The sequence below is a fragment of the Aythya marila genome, assembly GCF_965140915.1.
Source record: "Aythya marila genome assembly, chromosome: 10".
Classification (NCBI taxonomy): domain Eukaryota; kingdom Metazoa; phylum Chordata; class Aves; order Anseriformes; family Anatidae; genus Aythya; species Aythya marila.
Window position 1 is genome coordinate 5,543,979 of NC_139051.1, and position 23,614 is coordinate 5,567,592.

General features: G+C 38.4%; 1 protein-coding gene across 1 annotated transcript in view; it reads right to left on the minus strand.

Annotated features, from left to right (window-relative positions):
- The window catches only part of TAFA1 (TAFA chemokine like family member 1), a gene marked incomplete at both ends in the record, with an annotated part of 212,282 nt that overhangs the window by 37,370 nt on the left and 151,298 nt on the right, over window positions 1–23,614 (minus strand). Inside the window, one exon of the mRNA XM_082768454.1 lies at window positions 4,740–4,880. Within this exon, the coding sequence (XP_082624580.1) occupies window positions 4,740–4,880 (141 nt within the window). The remainder of the gene's footprint in view (window positions 1–4,739; window positions 4,881–23,614) is intronic.

Genomic DNA, 23,614 nt, shown 5'->3' on the forward strand with positions numbered 1-23,614 from the left:
ACCGACAACAAAAAAGAAAAAGCGGCCATGAGACTGTTTTCGTAATGGAACCAACTGTAGAAAACTGCAAGTCGTGTGTAGACAGTCCATAAAGAATCAAAAAAAAACCACCACCACCACTGCCAAAAAACTACAACAAGAACAACAACAAAAAACACCAAAAAGAAAAAAGTGTACTAATCAATTCACAGCTGCCACTTGCTCATCGTTGTTCTCTAGTCCAAACAGCCAGCTTCATTCACACCAATGAAGAAAATCTTAACTTCAATTTTTAATGAAGATCAGATCAATGAAGAATGAAGGGTGGATATTACAGTCCTGACCCAAATATGACAGTGTTGGTCTAACCTTTACATTTGATACTGTCATAACAAAGTTATTTTAAAGTCTGCCTGAAGTTATCAAACCCCATACAATGCCAAGTTCTAGTAGAACCACCAAACCTCAAGCAGCCTGCAGCCACATATTTTAGGAAAGTGTTGTAACAAAGCAAAAGCAAAATAAAAACAACTTTTTGTTGAGCTTTTCTGAATGCGAATCCTTCACTGAATAAACATTTATGTATTTTAAGAATATGCTGAGTGCATCTGGAAAAGCTTCAAACAGTGATTTTAAAGGCATTTAAAAGCCACATTTTTTTCATTGGGGTTTGCCTGTGTTCAGTGCTCTGCATACCAAGAAGGAAGATGGTGCAGAAACAAAAACTCTGCAGGAATGATGAACAAGATAAAGAATCCCTCCATGTTACTCATGAACAATGGAGAAAAATCTTGGCCTGCTTAATGTAAAAGATGTACTGGTAATGGTGGAAAAAAAAATATTGAAAAAGACATACCTATTAAAAAAGGATAAATATCTGAGTTTTTTTTTTTCTTTTTTCTTTTTCATTTTAGCAGATTCTTTTAGTGTTATGTGGAAAGATAGAAGATTCACTTATTAAGGAAAAAACAACTAGAGCCATTGCCTAATATTTATGCATGGAGATGAACAGAATTTCTAAGGGATATGGGTTTGACACCTAACAGGGTCATCAGTATGTGCCCACTGCCACCCGAGTGCCCTCGTAAACCCACAGAGACCATTGCAGGAGGAAGAAAATTCATGGGCTTCTGAAATTAGCAAGACAAGCTGTTTGCAAGTAAAGTGAAGAAGGGTATGAATTCAGAAGTATAGGTTAGAAAACCATGCAGAAATAGAGTGTCACACTAAGGATCTGCAGTAACAGCAAAGTGAGAGAGAGCAGGTCTGTCAGATTGCAGACTTAAAGGGGTCTGCATGCTGGTCTGAGCTGCAAACTCAAGCCCTGAGCTGGCCATGGCCATCACGGGGACGATGGGCAAGACATTAGAGCATGAACTTGCTCTGGTACCTTCAGCCAGCCAGCACACAGGCTATGTCCACCAGCACTGTTAATACTCAGCTGCACAGGTCCCACGTGCTCCATAGGCGGAGGGCTGGGGAGCTTCTGGAAAGGCTTGGCACTGCTTCCTCCCCCCAAAAAATGGGACAATTCCATGCTGCTGCAACGGAAAGTGAGTGAATCCACTTGGGACTTGCTCTAGAGAGGTATTTGGGCAAATGGAGAAAATAATAACAGACATGACAGAGAGCTGAGCAGACTAATGCCCATAGTACATGCTGCTGCCAAGTGACACACAAGATAAATTGGAAGAGAGAAGGGAACATTCAAAACAACCCTAAAAAAAACGACTTTGGAGCAGTGAAGGGAATCATGAAAGTAAATGTGCAACAGAAGAGGCGATGAGAAATAATAGGCTGGCTTCTCTGTTTCATGGCAAGATTTGGCTTCTGTTTTGCTCTCACTGTTACTACACAATTCAGACAGATTTTAGGACAGTATCTACTGAATGAGCAGCAAAGAAGAATTTAGAAATTCAGAGGCTGCCTTGGCCTAGTCCCATTCTATCTGTTTTAATATGAGGCCCCTGAGAAAGGGTTTGCAGGACTTGGCAGGAAGCATTTCATGGGGACAGACAGGAGCTTCCTGTCCTCTCCCTTCCATACACACAGCCTGGCTTTCAGGGGGAGAGCTGCATTTATGAGTCTTATGTACTACGATGGTGTGCTATCCACAAAGAGATTTCACAATGAGAGACAAAAGGGCCATTTGTCACCCCCAATACTTACTGAAAAGGTTACGCTGACCAACTCATATAATTGTGTTCTCCCTCCTACACAGCCCAGCTGTGTCCTAGGGCGTTGGCTATTGGAGTGCAGGGAATGCTGTCCCTCCTCTGTGACATGAACTCAAACTGTCAAAGCATTGGCCTTGATGAGGTGTTTTCTGATGCAATTGGACTGAGAAGCATCAACAACTTGATTCTGATCCCATTAAGTCACAATTTGGCCAATGGTACAAATAGGGCTAGGCCGAGGTTTATTATATATATAATTTTTAATTTTTATTTTCTTTAAATACAACTAAACAGCTATCAGGTGGAGATGGCTCAAGACAGTCATCAACCACAGATGAGAGGGGACTGCTGACGTGGTATCTCCCAGTCTCTGTCACCTCAGAGGTGGTTGGCCTGTTTGGCTGTGAATATACTGCTGTAACCTGAACATTCATGTCGTATTTTTAAAGTAATGGACCCAAACAAGCTTTCTTAACCACAGATTGTGGCTTGAAATCATAGGCAGTGTACAATGCACCATGGTTAAAAGGTCTTAATCCTTCCACTAATGTAGGTAAAGAAGGTAAAAAGTTACAGATGACATTTTGAAATGTCCTGTGCAAAAGAGACAGCAAATCCCAAACCTTTATTTGAGTTAAAGTATTGACTTCCATGAGTCTCCAATGGGAAGTTTCAAGAGTTTTGCATTAGCAAGGACAGAAGAGCCAAATAGGTCAAAGTTCTGACTTAAAACAGGTCAGTATGTCAAAAGTCACAAGGCAAAGTCTGGGATAAAACAAAGGCCAAAGAAATGTCCCTTCTATTAATTTTTACAAGCAGCATATTGGGCTTTTGAACTGTTCACCAGCCATCCACAAAAGAAGCTATAGTCTGACTACAACAACTAAACTTGAAAGGGGAAGACATTCCTTTGTAGTTCACGTTTTCAGGCTTTGAAGTCACTGTGAGTCTTACCAGTGACTTCAATGGGACTAGCTTTGCACTTTTATATTAGTCATTGTTTTATCCTTACTCCTTTCAAAATTCCAGACAAAAATGTTTCTTTTTTATTGTAATCCTGACAGAGCAATTAGGCACCGGTCCACACCTGCACCCAACTTTTTCTCTTAACACAGCAGGAGCTCCTGTCCTCTGAACAGAATTATGAGATCTGAATTAATGGTGTCTGCTCTATGCAGTGCCTCTGTTTCTCATGACCTGCCAAAGAACATGAAACTCTTCAAGGCTTGTATGGTTGATCTTTGGTTAAGATCCACTGTAGGTTTCACTTATGGTTTTATGAGTGTGCTCAACAGAAAATAAATAAATATATATATATATGTGTATATATATAATTAATTGGGTTAACTAAGCAATAAAAGAATGACAGAATATAGATTAAAGTGCAGTCATTCACAGGTCCATTCATAGCACATTTTTAGCACATTTCATGAATTCAGAAGCAGAATAGCATTCCCAGTATAACAAGCTTTAAATGACTGCCTCATAACTTAAAATTCTGAAAGTATTTTTGAAATTATGCAACATTTTCTTTCAGTCTTTAAAAGATAAGCCAAATACATACTCACCATGGATACTTGCTGAGAAAAAATTAGGTTCTCATCTCTTAAAAGTGCTCCCTGTTTTTCATCTTCTTTAGTACTGAATATGCAAGCCTCCAAGCTTCGTCTATAAGGTCTTCCTGTCCTCAATACCCAACAATTCTCCTGTCTCACTTTGGGCACCAAACATTTACCATAAAGAGCAGCAAGGAACTTTTACAAAAAAAAAAAAAAAAGTTTCACAAAGCTGCTACACAAAGGGATTCCTGAACACCCAGTGGCTTGTTTGGGAAGAGGAACTGATGGCACCACTTACTCCCTGTCAATTCATAATCAATTCATACTGTGCTAAGCACATCCAAGCCACAGCTAGCTCCCCCTTGCTGCCTGGTTTCACCTTGCAGGGGTGCCAGGGGAGCCCCAGAGAGGAAGACACCCTGTTGAGCTAGACCTGGGGTGCAGCATTGAATCCCAAATACAAGTAACCTGGTGTTCTTGCTACAGCAAAAAATCCCCGTGACTGACAAGATTCAACACACCAGTGAGTTCAAAATACAGAGTTTTTTTCCTAGCTTTCTGTAATGTTCATTACAGAATAAGACCACAGCATTTATTTATTTATTTATTTGCCACTGACTTTTCAAATGGCTAATTAAATCAAAATGAATGGCTGTTGCCCTTTGAAATATTTATGGATCAAAACTAATGTGGCACCAGGAGGCCTCTTGAAGTGATGCAAGGGATAATTTAATCCAATTATTTATTAAGGGCTCAATCCTGACACAGAATCTGTTACACTGATCTGAGTGGCTGCACAGAGTGCTATACTCATATTTTCGAGAGTAAATCTTGACGTGATCCATGTGCATAGTACCACGTGTGAAAGTAACAGGCAAGCTGGTTCAAATATATGCTTGTGCTGATAGCTTTCCTGTTTCATTAACAGATAACACAACAAAATTCCTATGCATACTCTATAGACTTAAAGCTGCTTACTGGATGGTACAGATACAGACACATATATACAGGAGGAGCTACTTGCCATCAACACAGGAAGGTCTGTTTCTTGTAGTCCCAGCCACTTTCCCAGGTAGACAGGAGCATTTTACTGTTTGTGATCTTTCCTCAATTCGATTCTTATTACAGCATCTGTGTGCTGCTATAACTTCACACGTTCCTCCTTCTGGCAGAAAAAAAAAAAAAAAAAAAAAAAAAAAAAAAAAAAAAAAGGAAAGAGAATATTGACACTCTGATTAGGAAGAATAGTGGTGGCTAATCAAAGCACCTGGGCATGCTACTGTCTGTGTCTCTGCACAGTTTCTGTGCAGCTGGGATTACGACATTATTTCTCCCATTATGTGTGAACAGGCACATGCTGCTATGCTTCAATTTTAATAGAAAATGCAGATAAATATCCCTCTAGAACAGATATTGTTTGCTTGTCATATATTAGAAACTTTTCTGACATCAATAAATTTCTGGCATAAAAAAAATGGAGTATGCCACAAATATAGGTAACTTAATGCTTATGTTGAATGCATAAATGCAATAACTTTTGGCTGATTTTATACTTGTATTGTTGGTTGCCCTTTTCCCCAAATATTCTCTCATACAAGGACAGGGGTTAAGGGAATACATCTAAAAATAACCTTTTTTCCCTCTAAATATTTGATTCTATGCCAGTACTCATCCTTTAGTGGATGGCAATCAGCCTCTCCAAATCACTGCATGGTGCAACAGCCTTTTCATTTCCTACCCCACGCACAAAACTGGAAGTTTTAAGGCAGAAAACATTCCCTTTGTTTGCAAGGTCACCAGGCTTATTTAGTCTTCTCCCTCATTGTCCTTTATAAACATTTGCAATGGTTTTACTGGGTGGAGAACACAAAGGAGTGATAGACAGAGAGGTAGAGCCTTAGGGTTTATGTATACCAGGTATTTGTGGCATATGCTATGACAGAAATGAAGTGTCACGTGTACTATTCCCGTTCACCTCAGCAGTGTAGTGAGAGAAGATGAGACACCACAGTGGGCTAATACGCTGCCCAGTAATTTGCTGATTCCTTAGTTCAAATTCTGTTTAGCTCATGATCGCCAAGCATTTAATAGCACCAGTCTGTTCCCCACAGATATTTGGCTACTTTATGAAATTGCAGCATAAATTTGGCAGGACTTCTTTAAACTTAGTAGAAAACATCACATAGAGCATACTAAAGAGCAGGATAAGTACAAAGGTTTCCTAGAAAAAAAATTATTATTTTATGTCAATATAAAATACTAAATCTACATTGCCTTTACGGTAGCATAAAAAGCATTATTCCTATCTTTGGCATTCACTCTTCTTTTTGAAACAGCTTTGACAGCTTCTGAGCACTTCTGCAATCCTGCAGGCAGGAAGGAGAATAAGCAGTGTGGAGACACTGGTCCACATGTTGCTGTGAACAAGGATTTCAGAAGAGGTTGAGGAATCCAGTGGCCTCTCTTCACTCAGGAGTGAGTCCCGTTACTACGTGACTCCGTGAATGTGGTATTTCTGTAGTGAACTGCTGGGGTAGATAGACAGGGAATCTCCTTTGACTGCACGTTGTCAAAACAAGGCAAGAGTAACTTCTGCCAGGCCAAGGCAGAGGAGAGGAGAAGCTGGGACAGGAAGGCTGACCAGATGGCCTCTAGGTACAGTCCAAAGGTTATGTTGGAGACATGATAGATCTCTTTTTAGAGACCCTTGTGTCCTGTGATTCACTCTGTCAGTCACTCTGGATCAGACATCCTCTCCCTCCTGACCAACTTCATGACAGGAGGCAGACAGTGACAAGGCAGGCTTTTTGTTGTCTGAGAGGGCCTCACAGCCAGGGCACCACCGAGGGTGCTGTGAGCTGAGAAAATGTTCCCTCCTACCTTCCCACCTGCCTACAGGAGCTGTGTCTTCGCTCTCATCTGTACCATAAAACCCAGTGCTGCATACAGTAAATCTGTAATGGTCGTGTTGAGGCTGCTTTTTCTTTCTTGACTTTTAAGGCCTTGAAAGGCCTTGAAAAGGCCGTCCAGGCCATCCAGGTGGGTATTGCCTGGCAAAAGGCCATCCAGGCAGGTCTTGCCATGAAATAGGAATGACATTTTGCTTGAAAGTGTACTCCCAATATTAAGTTGCATGACAACTACCATTGAAGAAATACTCCACAATGTGTGGAAATGTTTTATATTATTAAGTTTTCAAATCACTGACCTTCCAGGGTGAGTCAGTGAATCAAAGCTGGTGAATATCCATTAAGGTAAATGAGCTTAGGTTGCATGGTCATGAGGTTAAGGACCGATGCATCCACAAGCCTGAGACAAGATTGACTGCAGTAAATATTCAACTCATCTGGAGAGAGATGCTGCTTCATGTATTACTTATTAGGTGTATTTGGCCTGCTGACACAGTTTTTTTGAAAGCCAATAGGTACCACAGAAGAGAGATCCCAACAATTCAGAAAGCTTTTGTCTGACAAAAGGTCGTTTAATTGTCTCTCAGGAATAAGAGGAATTGTGACAATCAACTCAGCCCCAAATGCCTTTGTCTTTCTATGAAGTAATTCATCACTTAAACTCCCTGTTCCCCCATCCAAATCATATTGAAAGCAATAAAAAGATTCTCATTGGTTTGATTCATCTTATGGTCATGTCCTAAGAGAAGAGAGATTTGTGATTTTATTGATAGAAAACTCGACAATAAAGATAATGTACACAGTAATAAGTATTTCTAATTCTAGACTACATATACTGTGTGGTAAATATCTGTGAATAAGCTAAATGCTTCATTTTCTCTATTAATTTCCTGTATGAGTAGTAATAACCACATGAGCTAGTTTTGCTCATTTGGTTATCTATTCAAAATAATGGGTTGTAGTTGATGAGCTTTATAAAACCTTTAATTCTTATGTGGAAACTCAAGTTGTGGCAGCAATAAAGAATTTAACTCAAACTGTATAGATGCTTAGGAGCATCAAAACATAACAAAACTGAAAAAGCAAAAAACAAACAAACAAACAAACAAAAAACCTCCTTTTGTTACCACTAGATAGTTAAGTACATTAACTGAAGCTTTAAACTGTGCTGACTGTAGCTGTAATGAAAATAATAATCACAATAATAAAAAGACCCTTTATGGTGCTGACACAGAAGAAAAAATCCATCTCACATGGAGAAAGTTATGTGTGTTACACACCCATTTTCCTAAAAAATTTGTTACACAGGATCAGATTTTTCCGTTAAAACACACTTTACCTATTAACCATCACTGGACAGCATTACATGCACTGAGTTTTGTTGGAATATATTTTAACAACATTGCACATACATGTTACACTTTTTAAAAGCCACACACAAAATAGGAATAGAATATAATGCTCAGATAAATACAAATGGACACAGTGAGACTGCTAAAAAAAATCATTGAAAAAGCACATTCCTGATTACTGTATTTATTGAACCACATATACAACAATTATAGTGAGGATACTTATCCCCCATAAATTTGAAGAGAGCTCAAGGCCTTGTTGGCTTTGATTTTGGATGTGACTTCTTTCTGATGGTAAAATAATCCCCACCAGTAGGAAGGTTGATTTTGCAGAGCAGGAAAATATGGTATGGAGCTTCAGAAATTTGTGCCATGGCCTGACATTGGAAAGCATCGGTGTACATGGTTAAACATTATTTGATTTTGTATTTCCCACACATTGTCTAGAAAACAGATCACTATATCCACAATATTGCTAATACTAAAGATTATGAAATGTGTTTTCCCACACCTTCTGTTTCTCAGATGGAGATATAAGCAGAAGCATAGCTGGAAATATTTTCCTTGAGCAAAAGAAAACAAATATTTTTTTTCCCTTACTTCCATTTGTCTAGTTGCTCTAGCTTCTCAGGTTTAATATCAGAGATTAATTCTACTGAAACCAGTCCATGGGAGATGTAACACAGAAGTAGCAACCTCGCACATTGCCAAGAGGTGAATTGTTAATAAAACTACTACTCCGACTTTCTTAGCCTTTAACAGTGCACAGACAACATTTTGGACTTCCATGCTGCAGAGTACAAAGATTGGGTAGTACAGGTGCATTATGACATTTGTTCTTTCTTGATGCTGTTTGCTGTTTTGGTGTTAATATTACATGTGTCAACTTTTAGTTAGCAGGAAAAGAAAAAAAAATGCCCAAAAGGTATTGTTCACAGGAAGCATTGCATTTGGACAAAGTGTACATTTTGTTTACCTGCCTAGAGCTTGATATTGCTTACTAAAGATATCCTCACCCAAGGAGTAAATTTTATTGAAACAACACTGGTGTCTGGTCAAAAATGACATCTCCAATCCTGCTGGGTAAATGTGGATTTCAGGCCTTAGGACATCTTTTGAAATTTGGAAACCAGCATATCTCCCCTTTTAGTTGCCATTATCCTTATGGGAAGGAGAAAAGATCCCAAGTAATATAATCGGTTGTCATCATCAGATCTTTTACAAATCACTGAAGCTGGCAATATGTACAATTAGTACAGGTGTAACAGCCTGTTTTAAAGAAGAGAGGAAGAAATACTCAGACATTTTGTAGGGTATATCAGGGTTGACCTGGATGGTAGACCAAACATATATATACATATATATATAGGCAAATCATATACATATAATATATACTATATATATAATATATAAATACATATCTATCTATCTATATATATGTATTTATAAGTTTATGGACTTTTAAAAAACATGGATTATTGACTCAAAACTGTAGCAGCTCCCTTGGAGCCATTCCCATCTGTTATAAATGAATATTTAGGGTCTTAAATAAAAATGTGGATTATTAACCTGACAGGCTGAGTGCAGAAAAAGTTTGAATCTTTGTCACAAACAATAGGAAAGGGTTATTTTTTTAACGGTTTATGGTCTACCGAGCTAATATGGCTTCTGGCTTTGTTTCTACAATAACAGTCTCATCCAACTCATAGAATTCAATAGAGGATTTGCTACCGACTTTAGTAGGAGAGGAAAGCACCCTAAAATCCTCTAAGTAAGAGTGTTCTGGATGTCTTGCTGACGGTTATATCCCACAAAGTGGCTGCATTACCCACCAGGGAAGAAAGAAGGCTTTGCTTGCTTGTTTTTTTTGGTATTCACCCTCCCCCAAGAAAATCAGGAAAAGATTAGAAATACATACGACCTCACAGATCGGGAATAGTTTTGCTCTTTCTTCAAGAACCTTTGGAGGTGAATGTGACTTGCATCCTTTTCACACTGAACATTACCAGCACTTGATAGTAAGAGCAGCTGACCCTTTGTGAGTGCTCAGTTCACGGATTGCCCTGAACTTTGCATAAAGGAAATTTGCTGTCTACCTAAGCAAGAGGGACAGAATTAGCTTCTGGAAAGGAATTAGCTTCTTCTGTCAAAGACTGCAGCTATCTACAGCATTAAGACTGTCTTTGTATTTCCTACTGGAAGTCTTTGTTCTGCATAGGTTTAAAATATTGAAGTACAGAAAATACCTATCATTCTTCGTATAAGACAGGGACAACTGTTTGTTACTGCCTGCAAATGTTTTAATTCCAAATGGAGGACACCTAACTCCTGAAAACATGTTCATTTTTATCTCTGTTATAAAGCCACCTTGAGTTTACACACTGCAGAGTGAAATATTTTATCATAAGTATGAACCAACTGTGGGTGGCTGTGATTTAAACTATCTAATCAGCAATAGGGGCTGAGTGCATGCCTGGCAGAAGCCAAAAAGCCATCTTCTAGTCATCTCTGTTTTTTATATCTCTAGCTGAGAGGTAATAATAAAAGCATATTTTGCACTTCAAAATTATAACTCACCTCTGTGTTCTAGCAGAGCCTGAACTTATCAGTAAACAAACATTAAAAAGGCAAACACCAGTACTTATTTGTGTTATACATTGTGGAAGTCATTAACTATGACTCAGGTAGAAAAACTTATACGTTCTCTCTTTGACAGTGATGACAATTTAATAGTATTTGACTCTGCTGAGTTACATGGAGCATCCTGCAGCAATGAGATAGGTTGTTTATCAAAATGATAAACATGTTTTCATTTGCTCCTTGGCTGCATGGATGTGATCAGAAGTCTAAGACCATCAAGAATTCACTTATTCTGGCCACCAGGCAGACATTAAGCTATTCAGGACCATCTGTGCTTGAAATGAGCTCCACTTAATGGACCTTTGTAGGGCAGGTCAGCCATAATGAATGCATGCGTGCATGAATGCATGAGCAAAGCTGTGCTTAGGTGAGGCTTCTTGGGTTGTTTGGCAGAGGCACAGACAGCTGATAGATAAGATCTGCCTTTCTCTTTGGGATCATATGCCCAGTGATTTTAGAATTCAGACTCTCTGCTGCATTTTCTTCTATCTCCTCTTCAGTGCACTGTGCAACTTAATCTGGTTGAAGGTTGTTGTAAGAACTTGTTTGTGTTACTTGCAAAAAAATAGTGATACCCAAACAACTATATATGCTCTGCTGGTCAAATTCTGCCCTCTGTTACACGATAAGCAACCCACTTTAGGAATATGAACAAAGGAAGTCATACGAACCAAGTCCTTTCAAAACAGCATTAGAAATATTACCAGTTTTGATAGCTCTATTTATTTATACAGCCTCATCTAGGTAGTGTATGTTCCAGTGTTGTCATCCTGTTTGAGGTCATATGCCCAGTGACATTGTTCTGATAAATGCTTGAGTACATGCAGATGTTCCTAGACCCAGGATGTCACAGAAATCTTTAAAGAGAACTAAAGTTCTTCAGACCTTCAGACTGCAAACAAATGTTTAATAACACGGAAGTTATAAATCTTCAGACACTTAAAGACTTACTGAAACTAGTGGGAAAAAAAAATTTGCACACTTGCTACCTCATTTCTTTATACAAACATTCTAGAAAAAGAAAAGACAATCCTGTGACAAACACTTCTACAGTTGCTGAAAGGAATTCAGATTTGGGAGCAGTGGTTTGAAGAGTTTGTAGTTTGAATAAGCTTTGGAAACTTCCCAGGTGTAATTAATACATTCATAAGCTTTAATCAAAATGTTTATGCCAGCTAATGTGCCAGAACTACAGACTACATTGCGCTCAGGGGAAAATACTATACTTTACTTTACTCTAAGAAATAATAAGCTACTACTATATTACTTACAAAAGAACATTTTTGCTCCTGACAGGAATATGTAACAGATGGAAAAACAAAATCCCATGCTACTCCATGAGCCACTTCATAAGTGAACAAATAGAAGACTCATCATAGCCACAGTGCAATTATACTTCAATTTTTATCTTACATATAATGTACTGACATCACAGAATCACAGAATTATAGGGGTTGGAAGGGACCTCAGGAGATCATTGGGTCCAACCCCCAGTATACATACTGTATCTGCTCCAGAAAGAAAAGGATCAAGTTTACAGGACACATTTCTGCACTCAGAGGAGCGTGCCGTTCTGCACTTGGAGAGTGGCAATGGCTGCAAAGCAATCAGGCTCAGGGTTTTTATTCATTTTTATGGGGTTGAGGCTAACTGCAGCTCAGTTGCTGGAGTGCCATCAGTTCCCATCAAGTTACAGAACAGTTGAATTTGGCTTATGAGGTTTAAGTAACGCAAAGGTACGATCAAAAAAATGGACCAAAATTTAGCATTAAGCCAGAATTCTGATTTCTAACTCATACTTAATTCTTGCCGATTATGAAAACTATTGTAAATAGATTCATGGGCTACTCATTATACGTGGAATTACAGTAACCGTGGCAATTTGTAACCCACTACATATGCTCTGTGAGCCTCCTGGTTATACACTGCATTATTTTTTTGCCCAGGGGATCAGAATAAGACTGTACTGGTTTATTTCCTAAATTTATATTTATATTTTCATTAATATTCAGTATTTTCAATGTTCATTATGTGGCACATATATTATTTTCAGTGTGGGAACACTATGCAACAGCAGCAACATAAGTGATTCCCGCTGTGGGTCATTAAGTTTTAGGCTGGGATATTATTTCCTTAAAAGTTGTTGCTATGAGAGGGTCCTGGAGACATGGGGTGTCTCCTCCAAAGAAAATGATATTTGTTTACAAAAGACCAGAACAAGTAGTTCCATGAGGAGTGTGGCTAACAAAATTTGGTTTCCTATGGATTTGCATCTTCTGGTTTATTTCAAGCTACTATTGAAGCTTCTTCTAACACCTAGGTCACTTAAAAGATTACCCGTGGAGCTCAGAGCTTGGCTGTGAGGCAAAGGACTTTTCTTTCCTGGTGAGTGGTGGTGCAACATTCACGTTTGGCTCAGGCCCTAATTTCTAGACCACTGATACAATGACCCTATTTCTAGTAAGACCAGAAATATTATCATCTTTGTTCATGTAGACCTGTGGCACATGTGGTCCGAGTCTGGAGAAGAACTGCTGGACAAAGCAGTTCTTCATAGGAAGCAGAAGTTTTGACAGTTTCTGGAGTCAGAATTCAAAACCTAAGGGGGTCAATGTGCTCTCAGTACAGGCATCCCTGGCTATTTACACTGTTACAAGCTAGTTTTCTAAGACTCATTTTTTTGACAGAAAAGGCCGTTTCCATGAAATCAAACTTTTCTACAAAAAATCCATAACAACAAGAATTTCTAGAAGAAAATAATACCTTTAAAGTGTGTTGTTCAGAGGACTGTTAATGTTTCATTTGAATACTAAATCTTTTTTTTTTTTTTTTCCATTTGTATTTTATTTCCCATTCAGTATAACAAGGAAAGCAGGGATATGCAAAGCTCTAATTAACACATGGATTTGTAGTCTTTTACAATTTTCTACTAATGCTCTCCCATCAGCCACAGGAGGTTTTTTATCTGAGAGATTTACCAATTCTTATACTTACACCCAGAGTAGACTCTGATCCTCAAGAACTGGTTTATTCGCAGAAATTAAAAATAAGTATTTTTTGAAAAGAAGAAATTGTATGGTTTCTGCTCTTGAATTCACAAAGAAAACCCAGAGCACACCAGTGTATAAGATGGGGGTGGATCTAGGGCAGGCTTATGGATTTCCATATCAAACCAATATACACACTAGAGAATAGGTCTTTCTACTAAAGAGCCTTGCAAATTGATCTCCTGAGAAATTTGCACAGGACCTTATTCTTATGCATATTAAAAAAAAAAAAAAAAAAAAAAATCTCTTAAAAATGAATCAAAGGAAAAAATGGTATCCAGAAAAACAAGGCAGGCTTCGAGCAGCTACTGCCTCTGGCACATTGCATTTCAAATGGCAGTGCACTAACCAACACTGGCTGAAGTATTCAAGAGGACAACGGAGCAAGAGTGGCTGGAGAGGAATGCTGATGAGGAATTTGCTTCTAGCTGTTACTGAAGTAGAGTTATCGGTAGCCTTAATTACAATTTTGTATGCATGCGTACTGTATCCCCTTAGACAAAAATGACAGTTTATGAGAAAATCCCACCTACTGCCTGTGCCCGCTGTCCCTGATAGACAGCAGAGGGAGAGCTGTCAGGCAGCACTGCCTGCAGAGGACCATACACATACCCTGTACATTTGATTGCTTTTTTTTGTCACAGGGAGTGTTGAAAGTGCATTGTAATAGGCGCTATTAGCATTCTTGTATAGACAAACTACAAAAAGCAGAGATGTAACCCATGAGGCAGTCGAGAATCCAACAACCTCTTAGTCAGGATCTTCAGTCTTTTAATGAGATTTTTCTACTTCAAAGGGAGATCAGCTTACAGCAACTTGGAGACATAGAGGCTAGAAATTAGAAGTTTTGGTGGGATTTACAGCTTTAGGATGACATTAAGAAATGTATAAAGAGGCAGGACTTCAACAACTCGGAAAGAGAACATTATTTTGGAGAAATAACTTAAGTTCCATTTCAAAAAGTAATAGGCAGTATGACTCTAATTTTCATTGACTTTCAGTGAGATATTACATTCCTAAAGGTCTAGATCATTTGTAAATGGGATTTCTTTTTTCTAAATGATGTAGACCTGGAAAGGCTGAGCAGAAAATCTTGAAATATCTTTTAAAAAATCATGCCCTTAGTCACTTGGGTGGTTTGGAAAATTTAATATTTGATTTGTCAGAGAGGATAAGAAAAAATAGTGTGGGAAAATAGATATACTATGCCTGCATTCAGGTAGGGCTCCTCCTGTAACTTAAACTGCAGGCAGCAGTATAAACTAGAGATAAAAAAGACCTATGATGCTAACAAAACTGTGGAGAAATGAACATTTCTGCTATTGACATCTCCAGTTCCTTGCCAGCATGCAGTGAATATCTGTACTGAAATTAGGCCTGAAAATCTCCTAACAAAAAATTGTGGGTGAACCACACAATATTATTCTTAGGGCCTCAAAGTATTTTTTTCCTAAACAATGCCAGAAAAAGGCATCCAAAGAACAATGTTAAGTTAAATGAGTCTTAGAAAAGAGACAGAGTAAAGATGGAATAAATAGACTGGTAAGAAACGTGATTTAGGTACATATGCTGATGAGAAATGAACATAAGAAGTTCATGAAAAGCAGTTGCTATGAAAATTTTGAGAAATTATTCTATGTCAGCCAGGCAAGCACTGTTTGATCCTGTCAGTCTGTCTTGCCCGGGCTCTACCAGGATCCAACATTTTTTTCCTGGGCACCTTGTTGTTTCCAGAACTCTAAAACTGACCAATCCTTTTATTCATGGATCTTCACTTTCCAGATCAGTAAACTGTATTCCTTTCCCTATCCACTTCAGAAGAGACTACAAATTGCTCTGATTATATTCGTAACATATCCTTTATATGTTTAATATGGTACCCCAAAATCTTGCACTTCTGCTTTATTTTTTTTTTTAAATATTCATACACAAATCTACCAATTAAAAAGAACAGCAATAATAAATTTTAAAATCTAGATTTTCAGTGAAAACAAAATGATGTAGGGACCTTAAACACTTGTGGAAAAGCAGAACAATGCTATTCTATACAGTCTGTCATTTGATATGATTGCCGCAGATAAATTCATCCCCAGATAATTTTCTCCACTAAGGTAATTAGCCTATGGAGAGTCTATGATATGTTTACTGAACAGAGTAACATAGTTTATGGTAATGCTCTTGTCATGCTTTATAAATGTGTGAGGTGTTTTTTATGAAGTAGTTAGATAAGGGGTGGTGAAAGTAATGTTCTCCATAAAGAACGTACAGCGATGAAGAGCCAGGATTGCATAGATACTGAAGACAGACTGATACAGAGAATTATTACCAGTGCCGAAGCTGCATTAATCTTCCAAAGAATGGCAGTAAATAAAATAACAAGGAGGAACAAGACTGAAAGAACTTGGCCGATGTATAAAACTGACATGGTAGGGCGGGATCAAAGTGTAGATATTTCAAATGGGATCTCTTGCAGATGGGTTGTCTTGCTATAGTGGCAGTAACATTTTTGTCAATGGGGTTTAGCACGTGTTACAAAATCCACAAATAGGAAAACAAAGGACCATAAGTTATGGCATATGTAATGAAAATGTCACCGTACAGGTGCTGTGTGCCATGAGCAGCTGCAGTAAATTCCAAACTCTGTTGCAGCTAAGCAATGTCAGGCCATCATTTCTCAGTCATTTTTCAGTGGACAAGCGTGCACATTATCCCACGCCATATATATTCCTGGAGTCATTCACACCGTGACGACCAGCAGCTGGTCCTATACTTGTGTAGAAAATCATATCTTCTCTGGAAAGTGACTGTACAATGCTACAGAAAGACAGAAAGTGGAACTGAAGGGACAGAAGCCATCAGCTGGTTTTGCATGGTAGGCATTTTACACTCTATGCATTACCTATAGCAGAAGAACGTAGTAGACTCCAGCCTGCAGAGTTTATAGTATGTTCATTACTGGACTGTATTTAGTCAAATACTTAAGTAAATGTTACAGACTGAGTAAGTGAATAGCCATATTTTAATTCTCAGACTACAATATCATGATTATAAGTAGAAAAGTTTTAAAAAATTATTTCCCAGCATAATCTATTTCAACCAGATTTAAACATAATTTACCTGGTTTACATCTGGTCAGGACCAAACCAGGTCTAAGTATGGGAGAGATGCAGAAGGTGATCTGGGATCCAGCCCTCACTGTTCCAAGTTTCATCTCATCATTGTGGCTACTTCTGTGGGAAGCCTTATGGAAGAGTGATTGCCTTCTCAACAGCATTTTAAGGAGAGGACAATGGACAATATTTTATTTCATTATAACCTTTGCCTCCTTATATTTGCTTCTTTTTGTCTTGTTTTGGTGACATTAATATTACACACAAGTCTGACAGATTTTCTCTTTTCCCAAACTGCTTTAATGATTCCCAAGAACTCCTTTCCCTTACATTTTTGAATAGTCACTATCCTGAGTTGCCTTCTTGTGCAAGTCTCCATATTTTGATGTCTCTCTCCTTCTACTGTTATTGATGAGCAATATTTTATTTCCTGTCACCTTGATTTGCTCTGTCTTTCCACTCCAGCTCTCAGCATACAATTCAAACGACATTCAAACCACAATTTACTCTGATTCCTCTCTCTCTCTTTTTTACCTTTTTTACTTTTTTTTTTTTTTTTTGGTAACGGCATTGAATGTTTTCTCTTTGACAATTTCTTGTCTCTGTTGAAGCTCCTGGTGAACAACACAATACCATACTACCTCCTGATAATTGATCATCTGGCTCCTGCTCAGATTTGTACTGCTTCTTTGAATACATGTGCAATTCATTCACTCTGTTCCCTTATAATACGAATAAAAAGGGCTGCATACTTGAATGGAAATGCATGAAGTCTAGTGAGCAAATAATTTCCTACTTTGAAAGCAATGTGTGATATATTACAGCATTGGCTTGAAATTTATATTAATTTATTTTTTATTAGTTAAACAGCAGCAGTGTGCTGGGAGCTCTGCAGTTAGCAGAACCAGAGAGGCCAGACAGAAAACATGCATGTTTTTCTTTCTCCTGTTTACCCTTGTTAGTGATCAGTATTCATCCAAATACTATCTCTGAGAATATGAGGTAGGATTTTTCTTAATTAATGTTTTCTTTTTCAACAGATTTTTTTTTTAGTTAAAACACTTCTGGTGAAAAATACTGATGCTTCATTGGCAAACATCAATACATTTCAATTTAAGGTAAAATCCCTCTGTCGCAAGGGGGCTATAAGTCATATTATTTATCTACTTTTAGCTAATGGTTTCCACTTTTATTCCCATACAATATTACAGCCAAGGAACCTTACTATGTACTCATATGTTCATCAAAAAGGGGAGAGCATCCTGAAAGCTGAAGTTGAGACAGAGAAGGAAATCCAAGCATCACTTACTTTAACTATGACTCTTGGAGTCATAAAACGGAGGAGCCATTTTACATGGGGAAAAAGAAAATAATTCAATTCCAGCACCAAATAATCCAAACGATATATTTCACAACAAAAATATATATACATGTCTTTATGCATACACTGCAACTTCCTAACGAAAAGCAATCTGATGTGCTGCAGATGTTTAGCTTTAGATATCTCAGGTTTAATTGACATTCCATGGGGTTCATGGGCATCCAGGGTCTGCTCCTCCAGGTTAACCCTTCCAAAGAAACTACCCTAATGTCCTGACGGCTCCCACTCCAGTTTCATCACAGTCACCCAACCCACCTCTGCCATACTAAGAGACACGGAACCAAAACCAAGAAACATCTGGACATTTTGACTCCCTCATGAAGTTCTAAGCCTGTGACAGGCTCCTAGCTTAAATATGTCTGTCTGAGTTCAGTTATCAGGGTAGCAGGGACTGTTCTGTGTTGGTTTGGCCTCAGAATTTGAAAGCTTCACAGTTTTGGACAGCTTCATTATTTCCATTCTCAGTTCAGCCCTCCCTTTCCCTTTTCACTTGAGTTTCTAATCTTGAAAGTTTTGGATAATACTGAATTTAAACTGGGCCCACATTACAAATAAAATAACCAAAAATGCCCACAAACTAGAAATAGAGGATCTCTGCCAACTCTTTTTAACAAAGTGCTGGAAATCAGAAGCAGAAGAGGTCATCTTTCCCAGTCCTTTCCCAGTATCAAAATGTTTCACTCTGCACACTCATGACCATCTTGCTCAATTTATTTTCACATTATTTAAGCAATTGGGCTTCTGCTGGTGCAACCAGGGATCCTCTGAAGATACCATTCTAGCATCTAATGTGATCTACTGTTGGGCTCAACAGCAAAAAAAATGTTCTGTGTTTTCTTTTGCTCAGTTTTCCTCATTAACCCTAATTGTAATGCTATGACCAACTGAACACTACTACTCCCTGTTCTATGTTTACAGATGTCAGATACATTTAGATGGTCATCACATCCCCCATCATCATTATCACCACTTAGCCAAGCTGTGCATTTTCTACTTTCTCTTCATCTTTCTTCATAAGCCTGCCTCCAACACCTTAATTATGTCTATAGCTCTTCTCTGCATCATTGACATCACTGGTACTGATGTTTTTAGGATTCTACTATCTAATAACAACATTATTATTAACAGTAATAAAAAATTCTGTGCTTTTAAGTTGAGGAGCATTATTGTCTCCATTTAAGACAGGAAATCTGCCCTCTTTTCCCAACCCAGCATTTATCTCTAGTCTGTTCTTCAGTACAGTATACTTAGTTGAAACATAGACAACAAACATGAGTTAATCAAGTTTCAAAAATATTTGAGCATCAGCATGTAAACTACAAGACACACAGGCATTTATCTATTATTGCTTAGGCACATAGGCACTACAGAGATAGACAAGGAACGAAAAACAAGCAATAGATAGAAACAGAGACAGCTGCTATGTAATAGAAAAACTAGCCAACAGTCTGAGGGTGGAAGAGGAATGCCGTATCTAATTGAAATGGTGCTCTGTGCTTTCCAGCAGTGTTCTCAACCAGGCAACTCAGAAAGAGACTATTACCTCTTGCTCTTTGAGAAAATGCCATCACATTCCTGCATTTTTTTTTTTTTTCATCTCCACTGTAACAGCTAGCAATTTTCCAGCATTAATAGTTGAATACTTCTTTTCCCCAGATATATTAGTTCACATTTTTCCAGTTCTACTCACACTATTTCCTTTGCCTGTTTTTCAGACTTTTCTGGTCCTTTGTATTATGAGTCATCTGTTACAACACATATTTTAACATCGGTAGTAAATGGGCAGGGACCATGTTTCCTACAAGGCATAACCTGGAGAGAGCTGTCCCCAAATATTTATTTTAAAACCCTAACGATGAAGGCGTTTTCTTGCTTGGCACAAAACTAGCACATGTGCTACCTTTACAGCTCAAAATGGAGGAAGGGGAAAAGAGCTGAAACCTGCTAGGATATCCAACATGGTAAAGATGCAGGTTTCCCTCTTTTTCCAAAGAGAGTTTTCTTACTGCTATCAAACACCACACTAGAAAAGAGGGAATTTAACCCTGCAGCCAGGAAACTACTGGCTCTCCACTGAACAAACGAGAATGTAATATCTGAAATACCTTAAAGGCAGGCTTGGTTGACAAACAGGTGTTCTTTCTGTAAGACAGTTTTCTTATTGATCTGTGCTAACATCTTGCAGAAGTGAACAATCTCATTGCTATGTCAAAGGCTAACCATCTGTGAACAAGTAATGCAGCTAGCAAATCCATGTTGCTACAACAATAGCTTTAGGACGTGGGTCTTATTTCAATTGCCACGAAGAGAAGCCCACAGAAAACATCCAAAAAATTATTGTTCTGACATATTAGTGTATCCAGAAAAATACTTCTGAAATACTTCTGATTACACAAATTACATCTGAACATGTTACAATAATTTATACATTCCATGGAGCAGGTAAGCTCCTGAAATCAGTAGAAAATTCACTGAAGACATTTCCTCCTTCGATATTACAGTCTCCTCCTCAAAGTCACATGCATTTTAGTCCCCTTATTTAGAAAGCATAATTCACATTGTGAGACAACTCACTTGCACAATGTCTGAATATATATGTTAATGTTTTCAGGATCGGATACTTTTCACAGCAATAACTAATATTCAGCCCTACTGGAACTGGAATATTAATGACCATTCTGAGATGGGGATATGCAATCACAGTTTCATACCAAGAGGCAGTCCAGAGAACTAATGGTGCTGGAAAGGAAATCTAATGTCTGAAGTTTCTTAGACCAAGAGATGGTCTTTGTTGTGAGGTTTCTAACTCAGCGAGATAGCACTTGGTCCCAGGTAATTGCTTTGTCAGGAGATGCTGAGGCTGCTTGCCCCAGATTTTGAGTGAGTGACTTCATAATCTGGCTGCTCACATAAGAACATGGACCAGGAATTTCCTTATATCAAGGTAATGAATTGTTAGTCTTATCTCCCTTTGAAAAGATGCTTGACGTTGTCCAGTGCATATCTAAGTGTTACATAGATAGTTTTATTACTGAAAAACCTAAGGTCATGGCTAGATCTGGAAGGGTTTAACTTTGTCCTTCCATTTGCTGATTATGCTCGGGAGTATTGTAAAATACAGTCAGGACAGCACCCAAGGAACAACTACAGTTCCCATCTTCCTGATGGGGACCTGTGAGGAGCAAAGATGAGTGCATGGCCTTTCTGACCAAGGCAGGACTGGTGAGAGCATGAGGATGCAGACATTTCACTGGCATAACAAGCAACTAAGATGTTTGACTTAACTAGCAACTAATGAAGTATAAATTTGTGTACCTTCCTTCCCAGTTATTTCTAAGATAATGGTGTCAGAGCTGAAGACATGGAGCCGAAAGTACACGTGCTTGTAACACTTACGCTCCTGAGCTCTTAGTTCTGAGCTTCAGCAAAGGCAGAGTCAGGAAGGGAATCCTTAGCCCTGAGACCTTTCATCTCAGTGCACAGCACAACGAAAAGCTGGGCTGGGAAGAAGCACAATGGGACACAGCTGCCCCAAAATTCTCATTCTCCTTTCCTGCTTTGTTCCTTCATGTTTTCATTGCAATGATCAAAAGCCTATCATCCCCAGCCAGTGTAGGGAAGCTATCTGTGAGGTCTATTCAATTTGTGCATAAATATTCCACTGCTTGCTGCTTTCCAAACAGATCAAATCTCCTGGGCATTTGTGGTCTCCTCCCTACTATCAGTTTTGTTGCTTCAGCTGAAAATTTGCACGATCTTGAAGCATTGATTCCAATTCTTTTTGAACTAGGTTGGATAAAGAAACTATTGTAGGGGCTGACAATAGAAAAAAAAATACTGCAGAGAGCTACAATAGAAAATAGAAAATGCAGCACTGTCAGTAATTCAGCAAACTCATAGTTCTCACTTCTTGGGCTCTTTCAACCCCAAACCTCAAAAACAACCAATTGGCACTTCTTGATGTATATTTGCATACTTGTTTACTTTTCAAAGTAATTAGCTTTTAAAGTATTACCAGGGAGCTGAACAAATGTACCGTATAGTTCCAAAAACAATACAAGAGAAACTGTTTGCATTTGAATGAATTTACTTTGCTGGTACCATGCATGTATCAGCCGAGTGAACATTTAATGTTGAACATTAATTATACAAACAAAAGAAATGGCACAAAGCTGTTGTCTCTGTTAGTTTTCTTCCAAGATTAATCCTTGTTTATGTTAGAGGTTTTGTGTCCTAAATAAATTACTAGCTGTGACTGCTTCAAAAGGGATGATATTTAGGAAGATTGAAAATATGCACTGATCAATGCCCCAGACAAACTAGCTCTTAGCTCACTCACTGACCCTCACTCAGTAAGAAATTCCTTTTATCATGCTGTGAATTCCATGAGATGGTCATCAGCATGATGGACTGATATCTCTGCTCCTTTCTTGACATTTATCTAACTTACGGGCTTTCCAGACAACTGATCTTGGTTTTATGGCTTTGTTTCTGATTCTCCAGGGACAGAGAGTAAGCACTTGGGCATTAAAAACAAAGCAAAACAACAACAACAACAAAGCAAAACAACAACAACAAAGAAAACAATGAAAACAATGTAAAACTGCACTGCAACTTCTTGAATAAATATAGGTTTTGTTAAAGTGGCTGTTTGAGCTAGTCTCAGTAGTTTGGGCTGTTGATTATTTTTTAAAAAAGAGAAAGATTACAGTAATTTCTACAAAAGATAATAGCAATCATCGTTGCAAAAGATGCAAATGGTGCAAGATTGCAAAGGTCAGAGGCAAGAGATGAAGCCAAATCTGACCAAATTTTGACTGAATTCCCTATAGGTAGGAATGAAACAGTGTCCTAAGAAAACTCGGTCATTCCATAAAGTAGCAGACACCACCTCGTCAAGATTATTTTCTGGGAAGTATCCTCTATTGCTCTTTGTCCCACAGGACACCCTGTGCCACAGAATAGCAAGGTCTAGTTAATGGCTGCTACCTCACAGACTTTGGAAAGTCTTCCATACAGTTATGGACCACCTAACCCAGACATCATACCATGACATCCATCATAGCCTCATTCATCGCTTCCTGATAGCTGCTGATTTTGGTGTGTATGCAAGAGGAAAAACAAGCTTTCAAGAGCCAAAACACTTCAGCAAAATTCATTGCCAGATGAATTAGGAACATTCACAGTAACAGAAGAATCAACTTCTCTACAAAGTTTCCCACCATAAAGCCAAACCAGATATCACTCACACTCTTCTGTATGCTATAAGAATTAAAATTAACAACAAAATACAAGTAGCCTATTTCCATTAGGCAAAGAATACAGCAGTGTTAATGTGCCTTCCACTTGTGGGAGATGCTCTCGTACTATGATGCTGAATGCTGGCATAAGACATTGGAAAAGGGACAGGACTCTGACTTGGGTACTTGCATTGCACATAAATTCGTGCTACACTTCCAG